This window comes from Contarinia nasturtii, unplaced genomic scaffold (assembly GCF_009176525.2).
Source record: "Contarinia nasturtii isolate CC-2019 unplaced genomic scaffold, AAFC_CNas_1.1 Cnas_scaffold_745, whole genome shotgun sequence".
Taxonomy (NCBI): Eukaryota; Metazoa; Arthropoda; class Insecta; order Diptera; family Cecidomyiidae; genus Contarinia; species Contarinia nasturtii.
The window spans coordinates 1,455,273-1,479,616 of NW_022198093.1; the positions used below are offsets into that span (position 1 = coordinate 1,455,273).

At 34.6% G+C, this 24,344-nt stretch overlaps 2 protein-coding genes across 3 annotated transcripts in view; one reads left to right on the top strand and one right to left on the bottom strand.

The window, feature by feature from the left end:
• The window catches only part of LOC116341534 (extracellular serine/threonine protein CG31145-like), a 70,690-nt gene extending 66,597 nt beyond the window's left edge, over window positions 1-4,093 (bottom strand). For both annotated transcript variants that reach the window (XM_031768652.1, XM_031768651.1), the window contains exon 1: window positions 1,662-4,093. The gene's annotated coding sequence lies outside the window, so the exon portion shown is untranslated. The remainder of the gene's footprint in view (window positions 1-1,661) is intronic.
• A 9,685-nt stretch (window positions 4,094-13,778) lies between these two features.
• Window positions 13,779-14,807, top strand: LOC116341658. The gene is made up of 2 exons (XM_031768856.1): window positions 13,779-13,911; window positions 14,436-14,807. The coding sequence occupies exons 1-2, from the start codon at window positions 13,784-13,786 to the stop codon at window positions 14,692-14,694; spliced, it is 387 nt and encodes a 128-aa protein (XP_031624716.1). The 5' UTR covers window positions 13,779-13,783; the 3' UTR covers window positions 14,695-14,807.
• The last annotated feature ends 9,537 nt before the right edge of the window (window positions 14,808-24,344 follow it).

Consider the following 24,344-nt stretch of genomic DNA (forward strand, 5'->3'; position numbering starts at 1 on the left):
TGTAGCGGAGCTAGCTTTGCTAAAGGAAAGTCTCGGCCTGGATTGAGGCAACGCAATATAAAAATTGTTTGTGTATTTGATTGCAAGCGTCACTGAAAATTTGATCAAAGCCACATATACGTGCTCCACCGCCAGGCCAAGTGCAAGGCCCACTGCAAGCTCCACTACAAGAAGCTGTAGAAAGGGCCAAACTACAGCTCTTGTTCGCTTAGATCAGCATGAGAGATATATATAGACATAAAACAGACTGAACCGGGAAGAACTAGAAATGGCTTTATAAAATTAAAGTATCGCGGCGTTTGGTTCCACTCGTAACCATAAGAGGCAATGCACCTTCTCACTATGGACCCGTGGATTTGTCGGCAGACTTCGAAGTGATTTCTGTTTGCGGGCAGCCAAATACACGGGCCACCACACATGTGCGTGTATAGAGGGCGGTGCGTATATTTTTATGTTATTTTTGACTGTTTTTGGGCAGCTGCAGGGCCAGCTGCAGCACCACCCGTTACCAGCCAGCTCAGACAGAGCAATTTGACGCTGCGAAAGAGCAATCGAAGCAGGTGTAGCGGAGCTAGCTTCGCTCAAGCAAAGTCTCAGCCTAGATTAAGGTAAACCAAAAAATTATAAAATAGTATTCTGGGTTGGTATGCAGACTTTCATTTTTTACTAAATATATTGCAATAAATATTTCTATAGAATAAAAATATTTGATAGCTTTGAATGTATGCGTGAGCTACACATTTCAATTCCCCTTCGAAACGAGATATGAATTGAGTGGAAATGACTGCTTTTACACTGACAATATTAAAGCAACACTAGACAATGTTAAATATTGCCGGCAAAGCAAAAAAAAAATCAATTTTTTGTAGGGTGTTTAAATGGCGATCGTTTAGTCTCAAAACTTACGCAACACATGTTAAATGTTTAATATTGAATAACAAAACCAACGGGAAAATAACGGGTTGAATTGGCTAAAATTATAGCAATGTTGTGATGTTGTTATTTACTCGGAATCCGAGTGTAAACAGTCAGTGCCGATGAATTTTTGCAAAATGTACCAAAAAAGAAACACCCTAATACAAATGTTTTGCGATAAGCTGCTTTAGCTATCAATTCAGTCAGAATGAAATGTATTAATAAACAAAAGCGATAAGCTATTGTAAAAGCAAATAAAAACTTTCGTTTCTATGCGAACGAATAGATATTATAAGTTTTGTGCTAGTAGCAACAATGCGTTTTGTTGATGTGATACAGAAAAAAAACTTAAAGTAATATCGCGACGGGGACGCGTTCAATGTAATAAAAACCAAAACAATAACATACACGGGAATATAACGCGATCATAAATAGAATGTAAAACAACGATGAGATCTTTTAAAATTCAAAACATTTATAAATCTATCGATAAAAATGGCAACAGCTATTTGTCATACCGATGAAGTTGTTTGGGTTAATTGCAGGCCGTGCGCCTGATACTTTTTTTATCGTTGTTTCTGTTATTATTTGTTGTTGTTACTGTTGCACCGTAACAAAGCAACCGTTTATCGATAAGTTCACAGTGATTTGTTATTTTAATGGGTTTAAACATTGTAATTGTAAACGTGATGTATTTTGAAAAGAAACAACATGAAATTATATCGTTAAAATATGTATACACTCACCAGGTATGAATTGATGGTATGAAAAACAATGCAATAATTGTTCGGGTGGTGTGAGGTGGTGCTGCTGCAATCGATCGATGAAAAAGTATCGCAAACTACGGCCATTCAAATCAGAGATGTGCACCAGTTGATTGTGTTTTTGTCCTTGTTGATTTTGTTCATCAAAATTAGCGTGTTATCACTATTATCGCTTGCATGTGTGGCAAAATGTCAGTAAACAGCGAAAAAATAAGAAAAAACAAATCGTTATAAATTTTCAACAAGGTCTATTATTCTGACATATTCTCTTTTCCGCGGTTGCACATATAACAACACTTTTGGGGTCACGATTGTTACGGTATTCTGCTTTTCTTCTTTTTTCAATTAAAGTAATTGTAATGGTGTTTTTTTATCTTGTCCACACTTGTTAATTTGGGATTTTTAACGGTATTCTATTGCTTACAATGAACATTTGGTCTATGCTTGGCTGAGGGTTGGCGCCAACAACTGAAAATGCATCACTGGCTGCAGATTCGCAATCAAGATTTTCGTCTCCGTTTTTCTCTCTCTATTTGATTCAGTGTTTGCCGCAAAATAAAATGCGATTCTAGTCTCTTGGGCACAGTCGAATGGCATGCAGCGATTCGAGGTCAGTACTTTTGTGCAACCGACTGTAAACACAAACCGAAACGGAGACGGGTAAGAGAATCCCAAAAACGGAATGTGGCAAAGTAGAAAGATTATGCTGGAAATTAGGATGGGTTTGATTCAATGAATAAAACACATAGGATGCGCACGATGGCAAAAGAAAAAGAGTAAAATTTCCGCTTGTATATCCGTTCGACGAAGAAAAACACCACCGAAAAAACGCAAATTACACTTCACACCGATATCAGGTCCGAACCAACGAAAGAAAAAAAAAGATGTGTTCGCACAATATAATGTTTAAGTGGTTGTGCTTCTTCGCACGTCGTAAAAAATGTTCGAATAAACCTTTTGATAGTTATATGCTGCTATCGCACATTAACATTCGCTAAATGTGTGTACACAAGGAAACGAAGACGAACAAAAAAAAACACGATTCCGTTCACATGTTTTCGGTTGGTTTGCGCTTTTCAATGAACATGTTTACAATGCAGAACACTTGTCAGAGCTTCGATTGCAGTGAATGGTTTTGTTGTTGCTGTCGTTTCCGTCGACGTGATGGCGCGTATGTCCTTGCCGATTCGTATGCGCGCTACCACAGCAAATTGTCGTTTTCCCTCTGATAACACAAGAAAAAAAACAATCAAACTGCAATGTTTTTTTCGAAATGTTTTTTTTTATATCATCGGCCGTATTTGCTTTTCTACAATTCTTATTGTTTTCTATTTTTCACTTTGGCTAAACGGAAGACTCGCAGTCAGAATCAAAGCGTTGTATGAGACAACGAACAAATAACAAATCGATTTTCCTTGTCGGTGGCGGTAACGGCGACTGCGATAGACGCACGAGCAAAATTCTATTTTTAATCAAAACGCTCTATGTCATTGGAACATCCACACATACGAAACGCGTCATCATCCTTCAATGTTTTATTTACAAAATCAATTGAGATTTCATATACGCAAATTCTCTCAATCGAATAAGTTTTTATAATTTTCCTTTTCTTCGTTTCGTTTGTTGGCATGCAAATTGTAGATTGATAGATAATATTTCGTTTTTTTCATTTGTCTGTCTTGCTTTTTTATTAAATCGTCAATTCATTTACGCATTTGAGCACCAATGATTTTATTGACTAACAACAAGAAAAATTAAACACATACACATCAATTCATTCGTATAATGTTTAACTGTTATTGCGTTCGATTCACACGGCTATAATATTCATTAATTTTTATTATTTATATTTGTCGGCATTTGGTTGCGATTGTTGAACGATGGGAATGTAGTCGACGCGCTCGACTTCAAGTTTCCTTTTTCAGTGTATGTGTTGTTTTCTTTTTGGATTGAATGAAAAGAAAAAACATATATTTGCGTTTTTGATGTCAATGATTCTGATTCACGCAATATTTATTACAAAAGGAAGTTCTTGATGACAATTTTTATTTGGTTATACGAGCATTTCCTTAGCACCTATTCACACAGGCACAACGCATACAACACACATAAAACACGAAAAAACTAGGAGTTTTATTTCGCGTGAGGGAGCACTTTCTTATCATTCGATCCAATCAACAAAGAATAGTTTATTTTTCCTGATTAGGTTTTTGTGTATTTTTTTTTTTTTTTTGGTTTAGTCACATTCTGTGTTATTCACAGAGAGCACAAGTTTTATATAAAATAATCACTTTTTTTTTACTTATTTCACTTTTGTCAATGATAGAAACCTATGAGCACATTGTGTGCGCGCGGTACGTATGTAATTTAACGAACGATGCACGGCAAAGACTCACAGCGCAGTAACGTTGTGAAACAAAGCAAAACATATATAGGCGCTGGTTTATCGGTATTTTCTACTGGCTTGATTTCTACGAACCATACCGTACGCTCGTACTTTATACACACCAGCTCTCAGCTGTCGAGATTTTTCATTCGGTTCATGCTTTTAGCTATTTGGTTCCCACTCACTTCAAATAATACACAGACATTGTGCATGCGGTTGACGCATTCGCACAATATATTTGGCACGCAAGCGAGAAAGAGCCAACGGTAGCTGTATCGATCGAAATCGCTTCATTGTGTGCGATGACAGCAACAACAAAACATTCAACGTCGCAATGCTCATTATGTCAGTGATGCGCGCGTGTAGTTGTGTGTATATTTACTTGCACTGTTTTCGTCTGTTTCGGGCACTGATTTTTCGCTTGCCGTTGACTGTGTTGTTACTAAAAACAAATTCAAAAAACGGTTTGCAGTGTGGTCATGAGCTTTTGTGTCGCACATGGAGTTTCTCAATTGTCATATGTTTTACGGTCGACCGCTGTTTATTCCATTACAGACTGATTTTTTCCTTCTTTTACGGCACGGTGTTTTGCAAATACACCGCAACAACAAAAAAACGCCAAATGAATACGTTTTTTTCTCGACTGTCTGTATTTTTGGATGAACATTGTTGTTTATGTTTTCTCGTGTATATATTCTGAAATTCATTCAATCACACGCATTTCATATACACGCATCGTGCGCTAACCTAAATTACGGTGCCGTTCATAGTTCAACTTTGAAATTGATTCGTTCAGCACTTAATATTTACTGTTCATTGCTCAGTATGTAAACAAACACTTATAAATTAACATACATGTAAATAGCATACGCAAGCGATACAGTTCGGGCAGACAACGTGGGAGAGAATGGGAAAGAGTAACGAAATAAAATAGCATATTTTACGCGTAATACGAATCAAATCCCATTTATCAGTGTTCGGATAAGATGTGTAGCTCTCTTGCCGAGAAAAATGCTCTTTGATATGTTATTTGGATTTCATTCATTTGTTGGCGTTCTGTTTGTGTTTTATCTCTGTCTCTTGGTTAGTCTTTCTCTTTTGTCGAAATTTTCAAATGATTATGGATTTAAGACGGTTGACAGAGCGATTGCTCGATTTGTCTATTTTTAAGTGAGTGTCGTTTAAAACGCTGCGTTCGGGTAAACAACCGCATTTATTATCAGTTACATATTATATGAGTACGTTTTACTCTACGGTACATGTGTATGCGCACGCTTGTATGCCAATGGTGCAGCCATAAACAAACAAAATCATTCATAATGCGAATATGTAATATGCGGCAAAAATAATGTAAAATGAAAGAGAGAGAAAGAAAAACTCTCAAGTGTCGTGATAGATATTTAAAAATAAACAACAACAGCATCGTAGTCGGTGTAGTTGAAGACCAAATGAGGTCTTAATGATGAGAACTGACACATGAATGTGCCAATAGTCCAATCTCTGTCGCTGGTAACGGTTATGAATGTACGTGAGCTATCTGTGCTGATATATTTGAAAATAATTACGCTTAAGCTGACGCACAGGCAAAATTTATTATACCGCAAATAATCCGGTGTTGAAGCCAAGTATCAAACACTCGCTCTCTAGACACGATCGGTGGTGGCCATTCCCAACTTTGAATGAAACGTATAATATGACGACAAGCCGTGTTCATTATTCAAATTGCATCAATCTATGGAATGGAACGAATAACTCACACTCACTGGTTTCATGTGGAAATCGCTCACGAGCCAAAAAACCAACGAGAGACGTAGTGGCTTACACATCAGCCATTCATTTTTTTATGTTGCATTGTGTGATGGAAATTTTCGGTAAACGACAGCTCCCGCCACTGTAATACATTGCCGAGGTACTACCGATGCGATGGATTTGTGTGTGTGTGAATACTGCCGATTTTCGCAGATAATTTAAAATTGTCCATTATATGCTAACGCAGTTTGCATTCTACCAACTCAACCAAATCTGATGTGAACCAAACTCTCTTTTGCACACAACACATTCACAGCAACACAACTGATGCGAACAATGAACCCGATAAGGAAATTATGTGAAATTGTACAAGTTAATGACGGTATCGTCTCCATAATGCGAACACTCTTCACTCCAATTCACTCTTCCTTTCTCTATCTCACTATTTCTCCTCTCTGTCTCCTCTTTCACTTCCTTTCCATCTCGTTCCCCCTCTCGCCCTCTATGTGTAACAGTCAAAATAAAAATTAAGCAACACAAATTCCATTGGAATGGAAATTGACATTAAACAAACTGCGTGTGCACAGCACTTTGTACCAAAATCAGCAAATTCGAACAATTGCAGCAATTAAATAAAGAACACACGTAATTGAAACACAACTGAAAGTCATGTTGTCTGACAAAAAAAAAATCGTGCCACAGAGAAAGAGTGTGAGAGCGAGCGAACAATCGGGCGACAGTTAATATGAGAAAGAGCGAGAAGCAGACGAAAAGGAAAAAAACCTTGGCTGCAAAAAACGAGACTAACTTTTTTAATTTGATTCGATTCAAATTACTTATTTTGGCTACACTTCATTACAAATTGGCCATTTCTCGGATTGCAAGCGAGCTCGTTTTGTCATTTTTCCATTTAATTGACTTTCGCCAAACTTTGTGTCATTCCGTTCCGAGTGCACGCACCAGCCAAACGGGCAAATCGAATTTTTCTCCATCAAGATATCTGGAGATAGGGCAGCAAAACAACAGAGACGCAAAATAAATTAAGTAAACAAAACATTTTCTAGTTGGAAAAGCGAGCAAAAAATAAACGATTCAATCATTTGATGAGTTTGATTGTAATCAATTTGTTTACAATTAAATAGAAACTTTCGATTTGAACTACAATTGGAAAACGAAATCGAAGACAAAACAAGAAAAAAATGATATTTGTAACTCTCGAAATATGTGTAATGTGATTTTTGTGTTTTTTTTGCTTCAAAATGGTAATTTTCAATCTGAATTCAAACTTAAGCATTTTCGGTCCGGCTGAAGTTTAACTATTTGAAATTTAGATATTGCTGATGTACAAAACATTTGGTTTCGAAGCCACAGCATTGCAATTTGAATTGTATGCTGGTGTATGTGTGTGTATGTAGCGGTCAAACCACGAAATTGTATCATTGAATGGGCACACATTTGTATACAGTCCATATAGAATTGTTGTTGTTTTATACAAAATCCAAAATATTTTATGCTGTGGAGTGTGTTGTAGCTGGGTCTGGTGTTGTTTTCACTTGGTTTTTGAAATGACAGAATTGTTTTTGGTGAGTGATTTTGTTATTTTGGCTTCCTCATACGAATTGTGCCCAAAATATTGCGTAAATATGTTGCACATCGTGTGCGTTGTGCGTACGCTTCCATTTGAATGAATTATGTGTGTTGATAAAATAAACGGTTTTTGTTTTTGACTTGATTCAGAAGTGAATGACAGAAAAAGAGAACATTCACATTTAAATGTGACTCCATTCTGTCAATCCGTATATAGTTTGTACATGTGGTAATATGTAATTGTTATATGATTTAAATGGAAGAATAAACAATCTTGTGCACTCGGCTGATATGTGTATAAATGCGTAGATAGCAAAATTTTGTGGTTTTTCATGTCGTCTATTTACAAATTATTCCCTTAATGAAAGTAAGCATTGATTTTCTCCGTTTGAGCGAACAGAGAACGCTTCTGCTGCTGCTGCTGCTGCTGATGCTGCCAAACCCGGGACACCAAAGCACCAACACAGTTCGCACATAAAGACAATATTATTTTGAGATGAAAATAACAATTTTCAAATGACATCTAAATATGGAGAAGGGTCTTTTGTTTTCCATTTTGCTCATATGGTGACATCGAATTGAGAGAGAGAAATATTTGTCATACGATGAGAAAATTGATGGCAATACACACCGAAATAGAATAGAACAATGTCAAAGATGGCAAATGGCAAGAGAGACACAAAAAAATATATACACACAACGAATATGTTTTATATATATACAAATGATGAGATACAACAAACATTTCGACCTCATTCATTCTTCAACAAAATATATCTGTATGATTGCAGTGGAAACAGCAAATTCACATGTAATTTATGGATCGATCGAACATATTTTGTATGGATGAAATTTATATTCGCCATTCCGTTAGGTTACGTTTTTTTCACTCTATCCCGTTCTCTCCTTTCACTTCACTTGCTCTATCAGCGGTATTTGAAGTCGTCGTCGTCGTCGTTTTCAATGTTGCCATTGACCGTTCCTATATCTCGTTATTGTTGTTGTCGTCGTGTGTGTGTGTCAAATGAGAGAGCGTGTGCATATCTGGAGCTGGTTCTTTTGTTTCCAGCATTTTATTTATGTACGTTATTATTTGTTATTTTCGCTTAATGCCACTGCCACATTATGTTTCGCAGAATCTCCAAGCAATGAAACGAACATACACATTTATTTTCTCTGTATGTCACAAAACATACTGCCTGACAGAGATGCACACGAACATGGTGAATGTGAATAGAACGAGATAGAGAGAGAGAGAGAGAGAGAGAGAGAGAGAGAGAGAAAACGACTGAAATGGCTGCGTAAATTATAAAATACATTGTCAAACGGAACGAGATACATAAAGCGCTTCAGCCACAGACAGAATGACACAATCAGATATTAGGATTTTATTCAGTTGTTTCATATTATAAATTAACCATTGAATTGAGCAATATTATAGTGGTTAAGTGTTTCTGATGTGAGCAAAATGCGTGATTTGTACGTATATGCAATTGGGTAATGTGCTGTAGTTGTGTTGGTGTGTGGCAGCGACGGTGGCGGTGACGGCGTAAAATTGCATTTGGTTTGAGAGTTTCAAGAGGCAGCGAAAATGAGATGGTGCAAACATGCCAATAGATAAGGTCCCCAGCGAGCAGTTATCATTTCGCTTGAACCAACTGTATATAATTTCATGCAAAATTTGTGGGCTTTGTGTGTGTGTCTTTTTTCTCCCTCGGTTTTGGCTCTTGCACAATTTATTTGTGGTATACGGAGAATGACTGTGATCTCTGTTTTGGATTGATGGATAATCCTCTGGTCATTTCACAGTTAAATATATGTGTATGCGAACCAATTTTTTTCCTTCTTTCGTGTGCGTGTAAACGTCGGTCGTCATTTTCTTTGGTCAGCGTGGTATGTCATTGAATTGTCGTCATATGACAGAGGATGAAACGTGTTAAATTCCCATTTAAATCGAATATGTCAGAACTATCACTGCTGGTGATCTCATTGTATATGTGCAGAAAAAGAATTACCAAAGATATTGAAACAATACGACGTTAGCGACCACTTTTCCTGATAAAAATCAACAAACCAAATCTCCATCGTTAGTTACAGTTCATTCAACTGCACATTTGCCTTGGGTTGTGAGAGAGTGTGGCCCCCGCTCGCACAATCCGTTGAACGATAACAATTCATAAGAAATACAGCGATTTACTTGAGCAAATTCATTGCCTTAAATGGCCCAGAGTATGAGATGGTCGTAAAAAGTTATAACAAGCTGATTGAATTAAACAGTATGCAATTGTCTATTTGATTATTGACTTCTGTTCGTCGTTTGCTCCGTTTCTTCGCATAACAAAACGCACTGCACGCTTCGGTCATGGTGGATTTTAACTGGTTTTTGAGCTCGCAAAGTGCGGAAGCTCATAAGTACGGACCAAACAAATTATACAATTTAATATTGGCTTCGTTGATTCTCTTTCACATTGTATGAGTGCGTTTTTAGCCGAAAGCGTAAAAACATGCTGCTAAAATGCGAACAAAAACTAAAGAAAATACCAGAATAGGCGGTCTAGAAATAGTGTTTGAATCTAATGGATCATTTTCAACGATATCGAGTGTATGCAACCGTTGTGCTTGTTGTTTCTTTTATTATTCGCTCTTCGCTGCATGGTTTTTTGGTCGTTTCGGTGTCATAAATCAAGGCCGGAATTACAAGTGCGGCACTTTAGCTGTACATGTGCTTTCTTTATTATTGAAGTCATTTATTGTTTATGCTTTTATCTTGTGCGGCTAAATCGTGTTCTTGATCAAGTGAATTGAGTTTTGAATATCGCGCACAGCGTGCGTTTGATTTATCTCTTGAAGAAACAAACAAATAATGAAGCTGCTGAAATTAGCAATGGATTTTCTTTGATGTCCATAAATATTATGATATGAATAAACAATGTACATAGTTTTATGACCACGAAAGTACCATAGAAAATCGTTTCAACTTTTATACAAACCAAAACACATGTTTTGAACTTCAATTAGATTTCTTCATCGAAACCATATATATATCAAAGAATTTTTTATGCTTGTAATCGTATCAATTTGTTTCGCAAATCATTTTGAGCCGCGTTAAAATGTTCTTACTCATTGTTGGCAATCTAATAAGCGCAATATAATTGTAAACAAGTAATTTATGAAGAAGGAATATATTAAACAGAAATTCTAAGTTCCAGTGAATATGATGAAATTTAAAAGAAATAATCGTACATATTTAGCGCTAGCACATTAGCGCTAGCAAAATTAGCACACTTGAACCATAACTTCAATTTGACTTAATAACCGTTACGAGACGCATATTCCGGTGTTATATTATGAATGTGTGTTATATGTTTCCAATGACGAAATGGCACAATGAATGCTTATGTTAGTTTTGGAAATTAGCGCATTATGCGCGTTCAATTGTTAAAACAGGAAGCCAAGACCTTCCTACAACTAAAATGATTACTTGGTTTCACATTAAAATTGGAGTGGAATGTGCAAAAAGTGGAAAAACCGAAGTGAATTGCATACAAAATGGTCGAACATGGTTGAAACTCACCTAAAAACAGAAATCTAGTTACATATTACTAATTCTATGTTTTTTTGTTATTTCTTTCTTCTCAAGCCGCCGTGACAATACCTTAAAGACCCGTTTTGTCTAAACGTACACGAATTCAACGCATTTGAGTGACTCTCGGATGGTCTCTCCCAGAAAATACGCACGTATACGTATAATTAAATCATTTGCCGGTGGTCATATTCATTTAAAGCTTATTTCGCACGATTTTTATCGCAGTGCGCCCTCATTCTTTCAACTCGTCAGTCGACTCATTCTCAATCCGAATTAATGCCAACACCACTTTGATTGACATTGTTAACTAAATAAGAATAGTAACAGTAACTGTTGTATAGATTTTATGATGATGACCGCAACAGTGATAATTATGGCGATGATGATATTCTAGTCATAAAATAGTATGCTCTACAGATTTTTAGCGGATTTTTTTTTGAATTAAATTGACCACACCGCAGTGTGGCTACCGTGTCAAATGGGATGATGAAAAAAATACCAACTTTTTTTCGTTTCGAAATACATTTGAAAAATCGAAATAAATCATTTATTCATATTAGATGTTCATTAATCAACACTTTTCAAGTGACAACACAAGTGTCACTGAAAAGAACATTTGTTTTTTGTCTTCAAAATTGTGGTTTTTGAATTTAACGACCTAAAAAACATACATGTCATATCATAACAATTTTTTGTCTAATTTTGAGAAAGGAAATGTTTGGCCGCCATATGGATGCCATCGAAAACAGACACGGTTTTTTTCCGATAAAATACCAATTTTATAGATAAATATGTTACGTTTTTCGATTGAATTTCGTCTCGATGAAGCTCCACTTGAAAAAAAGCAAGAAAATTGGTTGAAAAATATCGATTGTCAGTCACATGTTTTCAATTTTTCATGAGTATCGCATTCAAAACAATTCAGACCAATTATATCGAATTGAACATCTTTTTTTCAGTCTGAGAGAGAAGAATAAACTTCAAAAAGATATATATATATATATATATTATTTCAATGCACAATATATAATTACACTTTAAAAAAATTGTAAATAATGCTGACATCGTCCCCTTTTTCGAAAATAAAATTTAATGAGAGCCTATGATATGCAATTGGTTAATAATTCTCTGTTTCTCTCTGTCTAAAAAAATAATGAGTCATATTGACTTTCAATAATTGTTTCAAGGCGCTTCTGATTAAAGCTTGAAATGAAGTGTTCATTTAATTTGCTTTTGTTTTTTTTGCTGTTGTATGTAATCATCGCTCTATGCATCAAAACGTCTCTTAATAACGATGATTGTGTGCGAGTGCAAATCTGGAATTCATTTGAATTTTCGAGTGAATGGAAAACAAACTGCCGCAATTCTTGTGAATGAGAGATAATACACGTCTCGACGTTGAACATTAATACAGTTCGCATGATGCAAAATACAGATTCCAAAAATATCAAATATACACGTATAGCATAATTAAATCATTTGCCTCTGGACATACATTCATTCATTTTCAGAGCTCATTTTGCATGATATTGTGGTCGTTGCGCATTGTATGTTTCGCTTTTCGCATTCAGCAATCAACTCACCCACTCATTCATTCTTTTTCTTCCACGGCGTATTGTTTCGAACGCAAATGGAACAGTGACATTGTAAAATCGGTGAAAATGTTATATTTGTAGCTGCGATGATGATGTCGATACTAATAAAACCATAGACATATCGGAAACATGAATGAGACACCATAAGCTTCATGTATCATTGAAATTTGACTGAAAACCAAGACAACGGCGACATAGACAAACGAATACCGTGCATTGTCCTGAGGACACAAAACACATGTATTATGGCTTACGGTATTTTAAACAGAATAATACTAAGAACGGATATTCGCATTGTTAAAGTGGATGCTGTCATCGATGTCATTTGGTTTGATGTAGAATTAGTATATTAATGAAAAACGATAAAATCAGTTGATGTAGAATGATTTTTTTTTTTCAACTAGAGAAAATCGATAATTATTTACGGAAAAACAGGTTGTTTTAACTCAAAATGTTTCATCGTTATAAAAACAATATTTGGAACAGAAGAAAATGATTAATTCGTATTCAGACTTAGCAATTTTGTCGAATTATCAGAAAAAAATTCCATTTGATATTTTGGAGTGAAAAAAATTTGAATGAACATAATTTGATGATTTTTTCATTATTGAAGTGAAAACAAATTGAAAGATACAACACATTCCGTTATGAAGAAAAAAATACTTATTACGCATTACGATAGAGACTTGAATATGATCATACACACCTAGATACACACAAATGTTAGAACAATTATTGTAATGTGCAAAGAAATTTCGGTCGAAACATTCGCTTACAAGACAAATTAAAACGTGGTATCGTTTTTAATTTTTAGTTGTCTTACGTTTTGTAAAATACATATTTTTCTGTATTTTTCTGTTGACGCGATACACTGAGGAATGCGAGAATATTCCAACTCGTTTGCCGAATCTTAAAACTAGTTAGCCGTACTAAAAATGGTTGATAAATTTTACGTTTTCAAACATTACCTCAATTTTTGAACCATCTGAAAAATTAAGAAATATTCAATGGAGATAAACGCATATACAAATAGTGAAAATTTCAGCTCAATTTTACTTATTTTGAAATAAGAAAAATAAACTCGAAAAATTCAGCAAATGAAGAATGTAAATATTCTTTATTCAACCTAATTCATGAAATACCCTCTTGCACGCGTTATATTTTTTCTTATCGAAAAATATTAAAATTTCCGAGTATAAATATGGGGACCTATATCAAGTTGAATTCAATTCAAAAATTTGCTTACAAGACTAGAAAAGCGAAGAAAATGGTATCATTCGCCCGTTTGGTTTTGCTCATCGCAATAATTGCTGTAGTACTTTTCGTTGCGTAAGTAAATTATTCTATATTCTTAACACTTAACCGGGCAGGTCGGGTCTCTGAGGCCCGGTAGCGCATTTAAAAAAAAAGATACATAAAATCGCATAAAATATTATTTTAATCAAACGAATTGTTTTGTAATATATTCTTTCATCCTTCTACTAATCGTTGATAAAATTTGTTTTTAAAAAGAAGTGCAAAATTTGTACTAAACAACTACTGAACTGAAACTTAAATTCATCCGATTCGGAATAAATATTGATTATATTTTCATTTTTTCAGTTATATTTTACAAAAAACATATTTAATTCAATATCTATTATGTTAAAACAATAATTTTCGTCGCATAAATTCAATGAAATTTGAAAAAAGAAAAAAGAAAAAAAAAATTTTTTTCATTCAATTTGCATGGAAAATGTACGTCAGGCCTCAGAGGCCTCACTTGCCCGATAACGTTAGGATTTCGACCTGCCCGGTTAGGGGTTGAAAACACAAATTAATAACGCTTCGTTCTTTGTATTTTTATCGTTCAGACCAACACACGGAGGTAAAAAGAAGCATGGAAAGGATATAGAAATAGAAGAGGCCGATGCAAGTGAATTAGAGGCTGCAAGGGTCAGACTTAATATCCACATCCAAAATGCAGAAGAAAGCAAACTTTCAAAAGCGGAAAAGGCTGAGAAAGAGAAGGATATACTTAAGGCAAAACTTGCCGAGGATATTAAGAAAAATGCAAAGAAAAATGCAAATAAAAAGGGCAAAAAATCGAGAGGTTCATCTGATGATGATTAAAAATTGGATCCAACAATCGATTAACTAATATTCAGACAGATTTTTGATGAATTTTGTAATAAGATACAAATTTAATGAATCCAAAATAAAACAAAATTATAAGCAACTCTTAATGTGGTAAAAGTCTCATGTTTTTGTAGATTAAATACTTCACGATAGCTTCAACTCTATCAAGTTTAAAAAGGTGTTTCTTGCACCCAAGTGAACTATACTGATATAAACCATCTCAAGTTGTTACATGTTCTCTATAAAAAAATGTAGGTTGCATGAAATAAATTCGAAGAGATCGTCATCGCTACATGGACGTTTTTAAGTAATTACAGAATATACAATATTGAAATTCGTATTATTCATATTATTCGTATTTGAATGCTGTCATCGATGTCATTTTACATCATACACCTAGTCGTACACTCATTCATTCGAAATTACGACCAAAATTGGAAAAATATATTTAAAGCTGATGATCGCACAACATTTGGCAAATTGCGTACGATTTTATTGAACAAGTTTCTTTTAGCTTATGTCCATTTTTGGCAATTCAACCAAATATATCGAATGTTTTTGGTGCATCAGAGTATCAACAAAAAAAAGGCACAAAAAAGTGTTTTTTATTCCAAACCTTTTTATGCCTTTTCAATAACTCGATTATTTTTGGGCGAGAAAAAAGCATTTCCATTTTTCAAAAAATGTGACGTTATTTTACAAATTTTCATTATTCATACCAAGATAAAATCATTCATCAATACCGCGATGGATTCGGTACTGTAAAAGTGAATATTGAAATGAATAAAGAGCATCCAAATGGATTTGAAAATGGCTCGAACATTTTTATTCGCGCATTAATAACATGGCGATATTACGTGATTTTATATTGAATATAAACGAAATAGGTCACCGAATTGATATTGATTCACTCAATCATATTGTCGGAATGAAAGGATTTTCGAAACGAAAGCAATTAACCGCAATATAGGGATGTATTCTAATGGTCATGATTAAAATGCCAAAAATATGTTTACCATCACATTTTTCTGATTGTATATGTTATATCAGAATTGAAAACTCTCTTTACGAGGGTAAAATGGAGTGTCGTTTCTCGCTACCAAATTGAATGTATCTGCTCTGAATTCAGTTTCAAATAAAGACCTGTAACACTCAATTTGTCACATTTTCATTGGAATTGTGGAAAAATTCATTGGAATCGATTTCTGAAATATTTTCATTTGTATATATGTCAAAATTCGGTCAAACATTGGATTTGGATGAGAAATTTTTTTCGCGAAAATTTGAATTTGCTAGGGTTTTTGGTTCCGAGAGGGTTTTTTTCCGATTTGCTAGGGTTTTTCGCGGAGAAAATTCTTTCGATTTGCTAGGGATTTTCGCCTCAAAAAGTGACTTCCAAAAAAAAAAAAAAAAACGAAAATTTGTCTGATTTGCTAGAGAATTTTTTGTTTTTGAAAAATCACCCCCTGTAAAATGTAGCTCGCACATTACTGCAATACATTAATGCGTCTCGTTTGTTATCCGATCGCATAGAAAAAAAAACATATTTTCACCAAAATATAAAATATTTTTATGTTGAAATATTTTCTCATTGAGTAGTACGAGTATCACATAGACATATTCCGTTTGACACCTTCCTATTTGAAAAAAATCCCTATGCGCACAAATATGCCGAGCACATTTCATGTTACATTGCTCATCGAAATTCAGCATACAGAGAGAACAAAAATGTAGTAAAAGTGATTGGAGTTCGTTTTCATTTTGATACTTTGCAATTCGAGTCAATCAATAACCATTACATTCATCACATTCGACTTTTTGTCATGTCAACTGGTGCCGTTTGCATGCACAATATCTAATGGAGCTAGCTGTTTGTTGTAAATAAAGCATATCCTACCAACAGAACTGTCGCCGAGCCCTGGCAAACGAAATACGTTCAATCACAGTTCAATTGTAGTGTTTGTTCTCTCTCTTTCTGTCTCCCTCTCTCTGTCGCTCTGTATGTGTTTATCTCTATCTCTTCTTCCGATTCCGCCTCCAACAGTGTGTCATTGTTTGGCTTTGTAAGCACTCCGGCTCAAATTCGATTCGATTACATATAATATTAAATATCGAAATCAAATAGAAAATATTCAATTGAAATGAAAACACTCTACATTTTCAATGAATCCGATGCGACGAGCAGATAATAAATCAAAAAAATAAAATAACAAACAAATCGAGAGCCTACAGCGACATAATAACGAATTCACATACACAAATCAATCTGAGGCAAACAATCGAATGTACTCAATCAATTAGTTGGCCCAACTCAATCAGTCAGCCAACGGCATAGAGAGAGAGAGAGAGAGAGAGAGAAAGAATGAATTAATATATTTTTAAAAAATCGCTTCGCTCTGTGACAATATGATTTTTCTTCTCTTTCTCTTTCAATCTATCAGTCTACAAACAATATTCATTGCTGGTGCCGATGTCGTCATCACTATTACAAATTGTTGCTATTTTTTATTCAATCGTTCATCGAGAGTGGTAACAGTTTAAACATTGTTTCGATTATTCAAATTGAATTGAGTGACAAAAAAAGCCATTTCAAAATTGACTCAAATTCACAAAGCTTCTCAAAATAATTGCCAAATATTTGAACATTTTTATTTACAACTAACGAGTTGTAAAAAAAGCGGTGCACACAGCATTTGGCCTCATGCGAAGTGTATCAAAGTGTGGCCTGAAAACTGTGGCTTTTTCATTATACGTTTTTTGGGTTGTAATTTTTTTATTATTTATAGAAATATTATGTTGCAAATCTCTAATTATCTACACACGCTGATTCGATTATTTCAAACTTGTTTTCCAATCACCACCACAAAATCCACCTCAAAGTGGCACATTTCATTTTATGAAGAGACCTCGATCTGTTTTTTTTTCGGCGTGTGTTTGACCAATGCTGCAATTAAATTGGTATCACTTTTTTTTCATTCACTCGTGTAATTTTTTATGAAAACATCATATATTTTTGACCACATCGATAGCCAAAATTCAACCGCATAATTTTTCCAATATCCGATTACTGACCCTCCGCAATTTACACTTTTTACATGGTAATTTGTTCGATTTAAAAAACCATTTTACTTTAAATAGACAATTTTTTGCTCAAAGCAGAATCTCGTTAAGTGTTCATGTTTCATTTGTTTGCTTCTTTATTCGCTTTCAATAGAATAAAATGGTGTGAGGCTTTGTGATATTCATTGATTTACAATTTACTAAGTACTGACAAATGAACGAGTTTGTGTTTATTTCACATAACACAAAAAACCATCGACAATTTCTTGTAAACATTGTGCCGGTAATCCGTTACAAACAATGATTAGCAAGACTAACGATGCACGAACGAATTGAGTTCACTTTCTTTTTTTGGAGTTTAGCGATTCTCTTTGAACACAAAAAAATACGAGATTTTCACATGAATCTGTGAAATTCTGAGAATATGTAAAAACCAGAATATGTAATTTGTTTTAGCGAAAACAGAAAGTCCAACAAGAAGAAGAACAAGAAGCATAGATTTATGTATAATTAACGTTGATTTTCTGGTTAAAATAAGTGAGAGAAAAAAAAAGAAAGCTTTGGAAATTACTTGCAAATTTGAGAATTCTCTAATATTATACGGTTTGTGCTATTTCCTTCACAAATGACCGATTTCCGCGGCATTACATAATTTATCAATTTCAAAACATAACGCGATTTAAGAGCGAGAAAAAAAACACTACTATGTCTATTCGACCACAACAGATAATTTCCATAAAAAGTATTTTTTTTTTTTCTCTTTCGTGTTTGCCGCACTGACTCGCATTACGGAAATACGAATGCAAAACAAAAAAATTGCGCGAAGAAAGAAACAAAATTGAATGGAAAACCGTTATTTAGTTCAAGTGAATATTGCATGGCTTCAAAATTAAGGAATCATTTTTGTTGGTATCAAAATAGTTATTATTCAATTTCATCGAGGCGCGAAACGGTTTTGATGACAAAAACCAAGGAATATACCGAAGAAGTCAATTTGACTCGATTAACGCGCGATATATACAATTATTCTTAATACTTTTTTGCATGACAATTCTACGTTGATCGAAATGAAATAATAGCATGAGCGAAGAGCAAATTGAATGGAAGAAAGCCATCACATAAATTATAATGCCATGAAACGCCGTAGCACGCGAATTAAATTCGATATGAATAACACACCAAAAGCGATGGTATCATCGGTTAGCAGTGCGCGCAAAACTCTTACAATAAAATAATAATTTATTCGGTGAAGACGAAACCAAAAAAAAAAGCTGCCAAAATCGAACGCTATTTTAAGCATGAGTATTTCGGGAATGGGCAAACGAATAGCGGAAAAAACTAAATCGAAAAACTCATTTCGATGCATGAGTTGGCACAATCGTGCGCCGATCGCATTCGAAAATTATTATTATATGGACTATATATTGTAGTTTTTTTTTTGTCATCAGTATGAAAAATAAAAAAGACAAGCTACTGAAGTTCAAGGTTTTAGGTCATTAACAATAAGCGCAATTCCATCAGAAACAATAGTCACAAGTGATTGTGCAGCCAATAAAAGAGAATGGAAGAGGAAAAAAATTAGTACAAAACAATTACCGACGAATGGTACTATAAAAATGATTATTTCAATTGATGATGATATCAAATTTTCTCGATGAAAAACTGCCATTGTCACAATCGTTAGTTATAATTCAGTGTATGTTTTTTTTCTCAATTGTGTCCTCCTTTCTCTCTCTCTCTCTCTCTCTCTCTCTCTCTCTCTCTTGCTCTTTTTCACTATGCATGAATATTTAATGGAAGGAAATGTTCGTTTCAATCATTCGACGAGCGCATTTTATGGCGCCGCAATTCAATTCTTTTTTCATTATCGAGTTGATATTAATGATTTGTGATAGCGTGGCAATGCTAGCGAGAAGTCATCAGAACTAATTAGAGGCCAAAGACGAGAGGGAGAAAATTAAGCGCAGAAAAAAACCAACGGCAGCAGCAAATTGATATCAATCTAAAATGAAGCGACAAGCTAGAAGAAATCACAGAAAAATATAATCATCATTATTTCTCGCATAATCGGTTTTGTGCGCAAGCAGCGAATTAGTTGCTTGCATTTTGAGGTTCAGAATGATTGAAACATCTTATGAGACCGAAGGAGAGACGAAAAATACACAATGTTTAACTTCGTCGCTTATGGTGGCGCAAACGAGATTGCCATTGATTATTTGATGTGTTTTGTCAAAACTTTTCCACTTTTGATTTATACGACAGCATCGCGCACACGCCAAAGCGAACATTCAAAAAAAAAAAGAAGTGCTTTTACAAAGCAATTATTATCGCCATGTGGAAAATGTTTGCATTTAAATCGTGATTCCATCCATACGCAGTCATCCTTCTTCTTTTTTTTCGGTTATTTTAATGTTAGCGCACCGGATTTTCCAGACATTTTAAATTGGGTGCGAACATTTAAAATGCTCGCTTTTACACTCATCGAATGTTATTTTATTTAACTTTTAAAAAATTACCCGTCATTTGACTTTGTAATTATATGACACGACAGAGGCGAGAGTAACTTTTGATAAAAATCTCACTTGTTCACGGCTGTTGTTCCCGCAAGTGTTAATCTGTGATGTCATCAAATGGATAATTGTATTATATTATCTGCTCTTGTTCCAACCAGCATTGTTGATGTTGTTATGCAATTTTCTTTTGCTCTCTGTCGCTTCGGTCGGATGATAAACCGGGTGAAATTCAAAGTCATTTAATGTGTCGTATGTCGATGTGCTTCTAAATTCGCTGACAATTGCAGAATCGGTTTTAATTACCGTGAAAAAAAAGGTGAAACAAGTCGAATTCAAAACATAGACAATTCGATGCGAGTGTACAAGACGACGGTTTATTTGCATAAAAATTGGGGAGTCTCTCATATATAGATGACTTTGGTGCTTGAATTGTGAACAAAATTAAATAAGAGCCGACCAGATGGGCGAAAATCTGTTTGCATCTTATTGTCATTTGGAAATTTCAAATTCCATTAAAAATTTTATGCGTATTTGCGTTCAATTCAGATGCTCGAAGTGAATGTCGTTTAAGTGAGACAGAGAGGCAGGCATACATTGAATCGAATTCGTTTTCCATGTGACCTACACCAACAGATCCATCGGTGTACGGTGTGTGTAGACGATGAAGCTAGCGAAAAAGGACATTATACGTCGTGTAGGTAGAGCAAAGCGTGCTTCAAGCACACGGTACAACGAACACAAAACCATTTTTAGACTATAACAATGGCTAACAGCAATTCCATATATACCCATCTAAAAAGTGAATATCGTGTGCTGCTCGAGCACATACACGTTTCGATGTTCTCTTCTTCTTTTTTTCGTTTCGGAAAATATTTGAAAACCGATTTAAATGCCATATGTTTTTCGGTTCATCTTGTGGGCGAAAGGAAACTTGTGGAGCGGAAAATTGTATAGGTGTATGTTGACAAATAACAAATGAGTGGCCTCCGAAAAACGCAGCAACCGCGTTGCTTTTGTTTTACACCATAAACTCGATGTGTGTGTGTCTCTGCTCCATATTCGTGTATGCTTCCTTTAATATGGGTTTTATGCAAGATATTTTTGCTGTACTGTGGCCAGCCCCGATATGTATATTGTTTTGCATACCGACGACATCGTGTATTTCCAAAAATAAACGAAATGCATACTTTACATTAGACTGAGCAAACACGGCCACCGTTGTTTTTCGAATTAGGCTCTCGGATATTTAGACACGGTAACCGCATTCAACGATAACAACAATAATCGTCGCCCATCGCCATCAAACACCACTCGAGCATGGGATATCTCTTTTTTTTTATTTCGTCATTTGACTTTTGTAATGTTACCATTTTCGCCATTGGATAATAACAACAACAGCATCAACACATAATATGCCCCGACACATACCAACAACAATGACTACACAATATGCTAGTGGTGATCAATTTTAAAGTGATTTGAAAATTAGTGTAATTTATATTGGCGCATAATGGATATATCACAACAAGCAAATTAAGATTGGATATTATCGTCTCGCTACTCTCTTTCTTTTGTTCATTTGCCGTTGTTTTAGACATGAAAAAATTTATTGAAATTGAAAAAAGGCCATTGCATCTTTAAAATGTAACAGGACCAAATCCATTTCACATTTCCGATTCAATTGAGGAGGAGTCATTGGCCATCTCAAGACCAATTATTTTGCTCTTTACATGAAAAATATAGTAATTAAGTCTTTAGACAACACACAAAAACAACAACTTCGTAGACGTTTTATTACACGAAAATTAATGGTTATCGATAAGAAATTTATAATTGAAATTACGACAAGATTCGAAACGATTCGATAACTCAATGATCCATGTCAACGTTGTTAATCCAACTGATAATTAAATTGAAAACGAAAGCGCGCAACTTTATAGTTATCTATTATTAGTCTGAAAATAATCCATTCGGCGGTCGCTTTTAACCATCCATTCGGCGTCATTGAAGTTAATATACAAAGTCATGTGACAAATGGTTGGGAAAAAAAATGAATGAGTGAAAATTGATACTTTTCCCAAATTTCTTTTTGCATCGTTTTTGCCCGTTTCGTTACCAATCAACAACGTCCAGCACAATAACCATCATTAATTCCACCGACACGACACAATATCTTCTATATAATCAACGGCGAAAAAAGCGATTTCAATTAAAAATTCGAAAACTTCACTCACATTGTTCACGACCAACGATTTTGATCGGTTGAAGATTCACCGTCAATGCTATTACACAAATATCTCTAGCTCGTCTTCGTTTTGCCTTAACAAGAAAATTGCTCACACAAATAACAAATGATTCAATTGAAATTTATGTAATGCACGGGTTTCATTGGTTTTTCTTACATCGAGTGGATTTTTTTCTTCTGCTGCTATTTTTTTTTTTTCATTCATCAAATAAGTGGCAATGTTTTCGATTTCATTGTCTGGCTCATCGTGTAACAACAACAACAAAAAACATTACCGAGAGCAAATAAATAGAGTGTAGAGCATGTTGGCAGATGTTTCATAGCATTGTGAAGTATAAGCACTTTGTTGCGCATAATGGAGATGAAAATAAGAAGACGCAAGGTGGGCAGCACATTTCATTTGGTTATTGTTATTCGTTTCTTCTTTTTCCTCTATGTACGACGTTTATAGCAAACGAGAAAAAAATACCGCGATTTGAAATAAGTGGTACGTGGGAACTAATTCGAATGAATTGCATTGCAAACAGTAAATATATCACACAGTTTCGAATGATATAGATTTTTTTTTTCTTTTTATATCTGGACACTCGCTGAGAATTTATAATACAGTTATTCTGTTTCTATTCAATTAGAGAGTGGATTGAATTAATTTTTTAGAATGGATTCGGTATTTTTTTCTGCAGTGTTATTCTATCGCTTGATTGCATTCTCTAATCGTTTGGCATAATCTATAGCATATACTGTTATACCTGTGATTTGATGATAACACACACTCGCCGAATACAATAGCACGCGCGAGCGTTAAGGTTGACGAACTTTATTCACGTCATTGTGGCATTGCGCTTCGTTTCATCAGATTGACTGCAAACTAGTTTTTTTTTTGTTCGCTATTTTTGGCAACGCTCAAACTTGAAATCAATGCAGATTTTTTTCTTGTGATTTTCGGAGGATTACTAAATGTGTTCTTTTAAATTCAAATGGATTTTTTTCCTAATCCACTTTTCGTTTGAGTATATGGAACTCAATAAAAAAAAACTGATTTCATATGCTTAAACGAATTAGAGAATATTTCCATTGAAACTTTAATCTTGATTGATTCTCTGTCTGTATTCCTTTCTATCGGTTATATGAGACCTTTCTCTTTGTGCAGCATGCAAAATTCTGATTTTGAATATAAGTCGTAAACCATTTTGTATAAATCAAATTGAAGTTTTTTTTGCTTTGCACAGCAAAAAAAATGATGAGATACAGAGATTTTGTTGAATTCCAATGCGATTGTAATTTTGACTTGAGAATTTTTATTGCTCGTTTTTTCAAAGAATTTGAAATAATTGCTGTTTATACGTTTTCTTTCATCTCAAGAATTTTAATGTTTAATTTATAGCAGCTGCTGCTGTTATTGTACTTTTTGATGTTTTCATATTGGGAGCATTCAAAGTACTTTCCATCGCTAGCCATCAGTTTTCCCCATTTCTCAGGCAATTTTCGGATTCCATGTCTAAAGGACTGTTAGTTTTTTTCAGGTATCTAATGACCGAGTCATTTTTCGACGGTGAAACGGTGCACTACATCGATTGAAATGAGTGGTATTCAGAAAGAGGGATGTATAGTGAGTACAGCGAGGGTATAAAGATCTTTTATCCATTCATTTTTCAAACAATTTTTAAATAATTTTGCAAAAGTGGAAAAATTCACTTTTTCGAAATTTTAGATAATTGAATTTTTCTAGAATTTTTTTTCTAATTTTTCTGTTACTTTTTAACCAAAAACGATCAGTTGACATCAATAGTTTATGCTTCAATGATTGGCTTATTTGGCACTGCTAC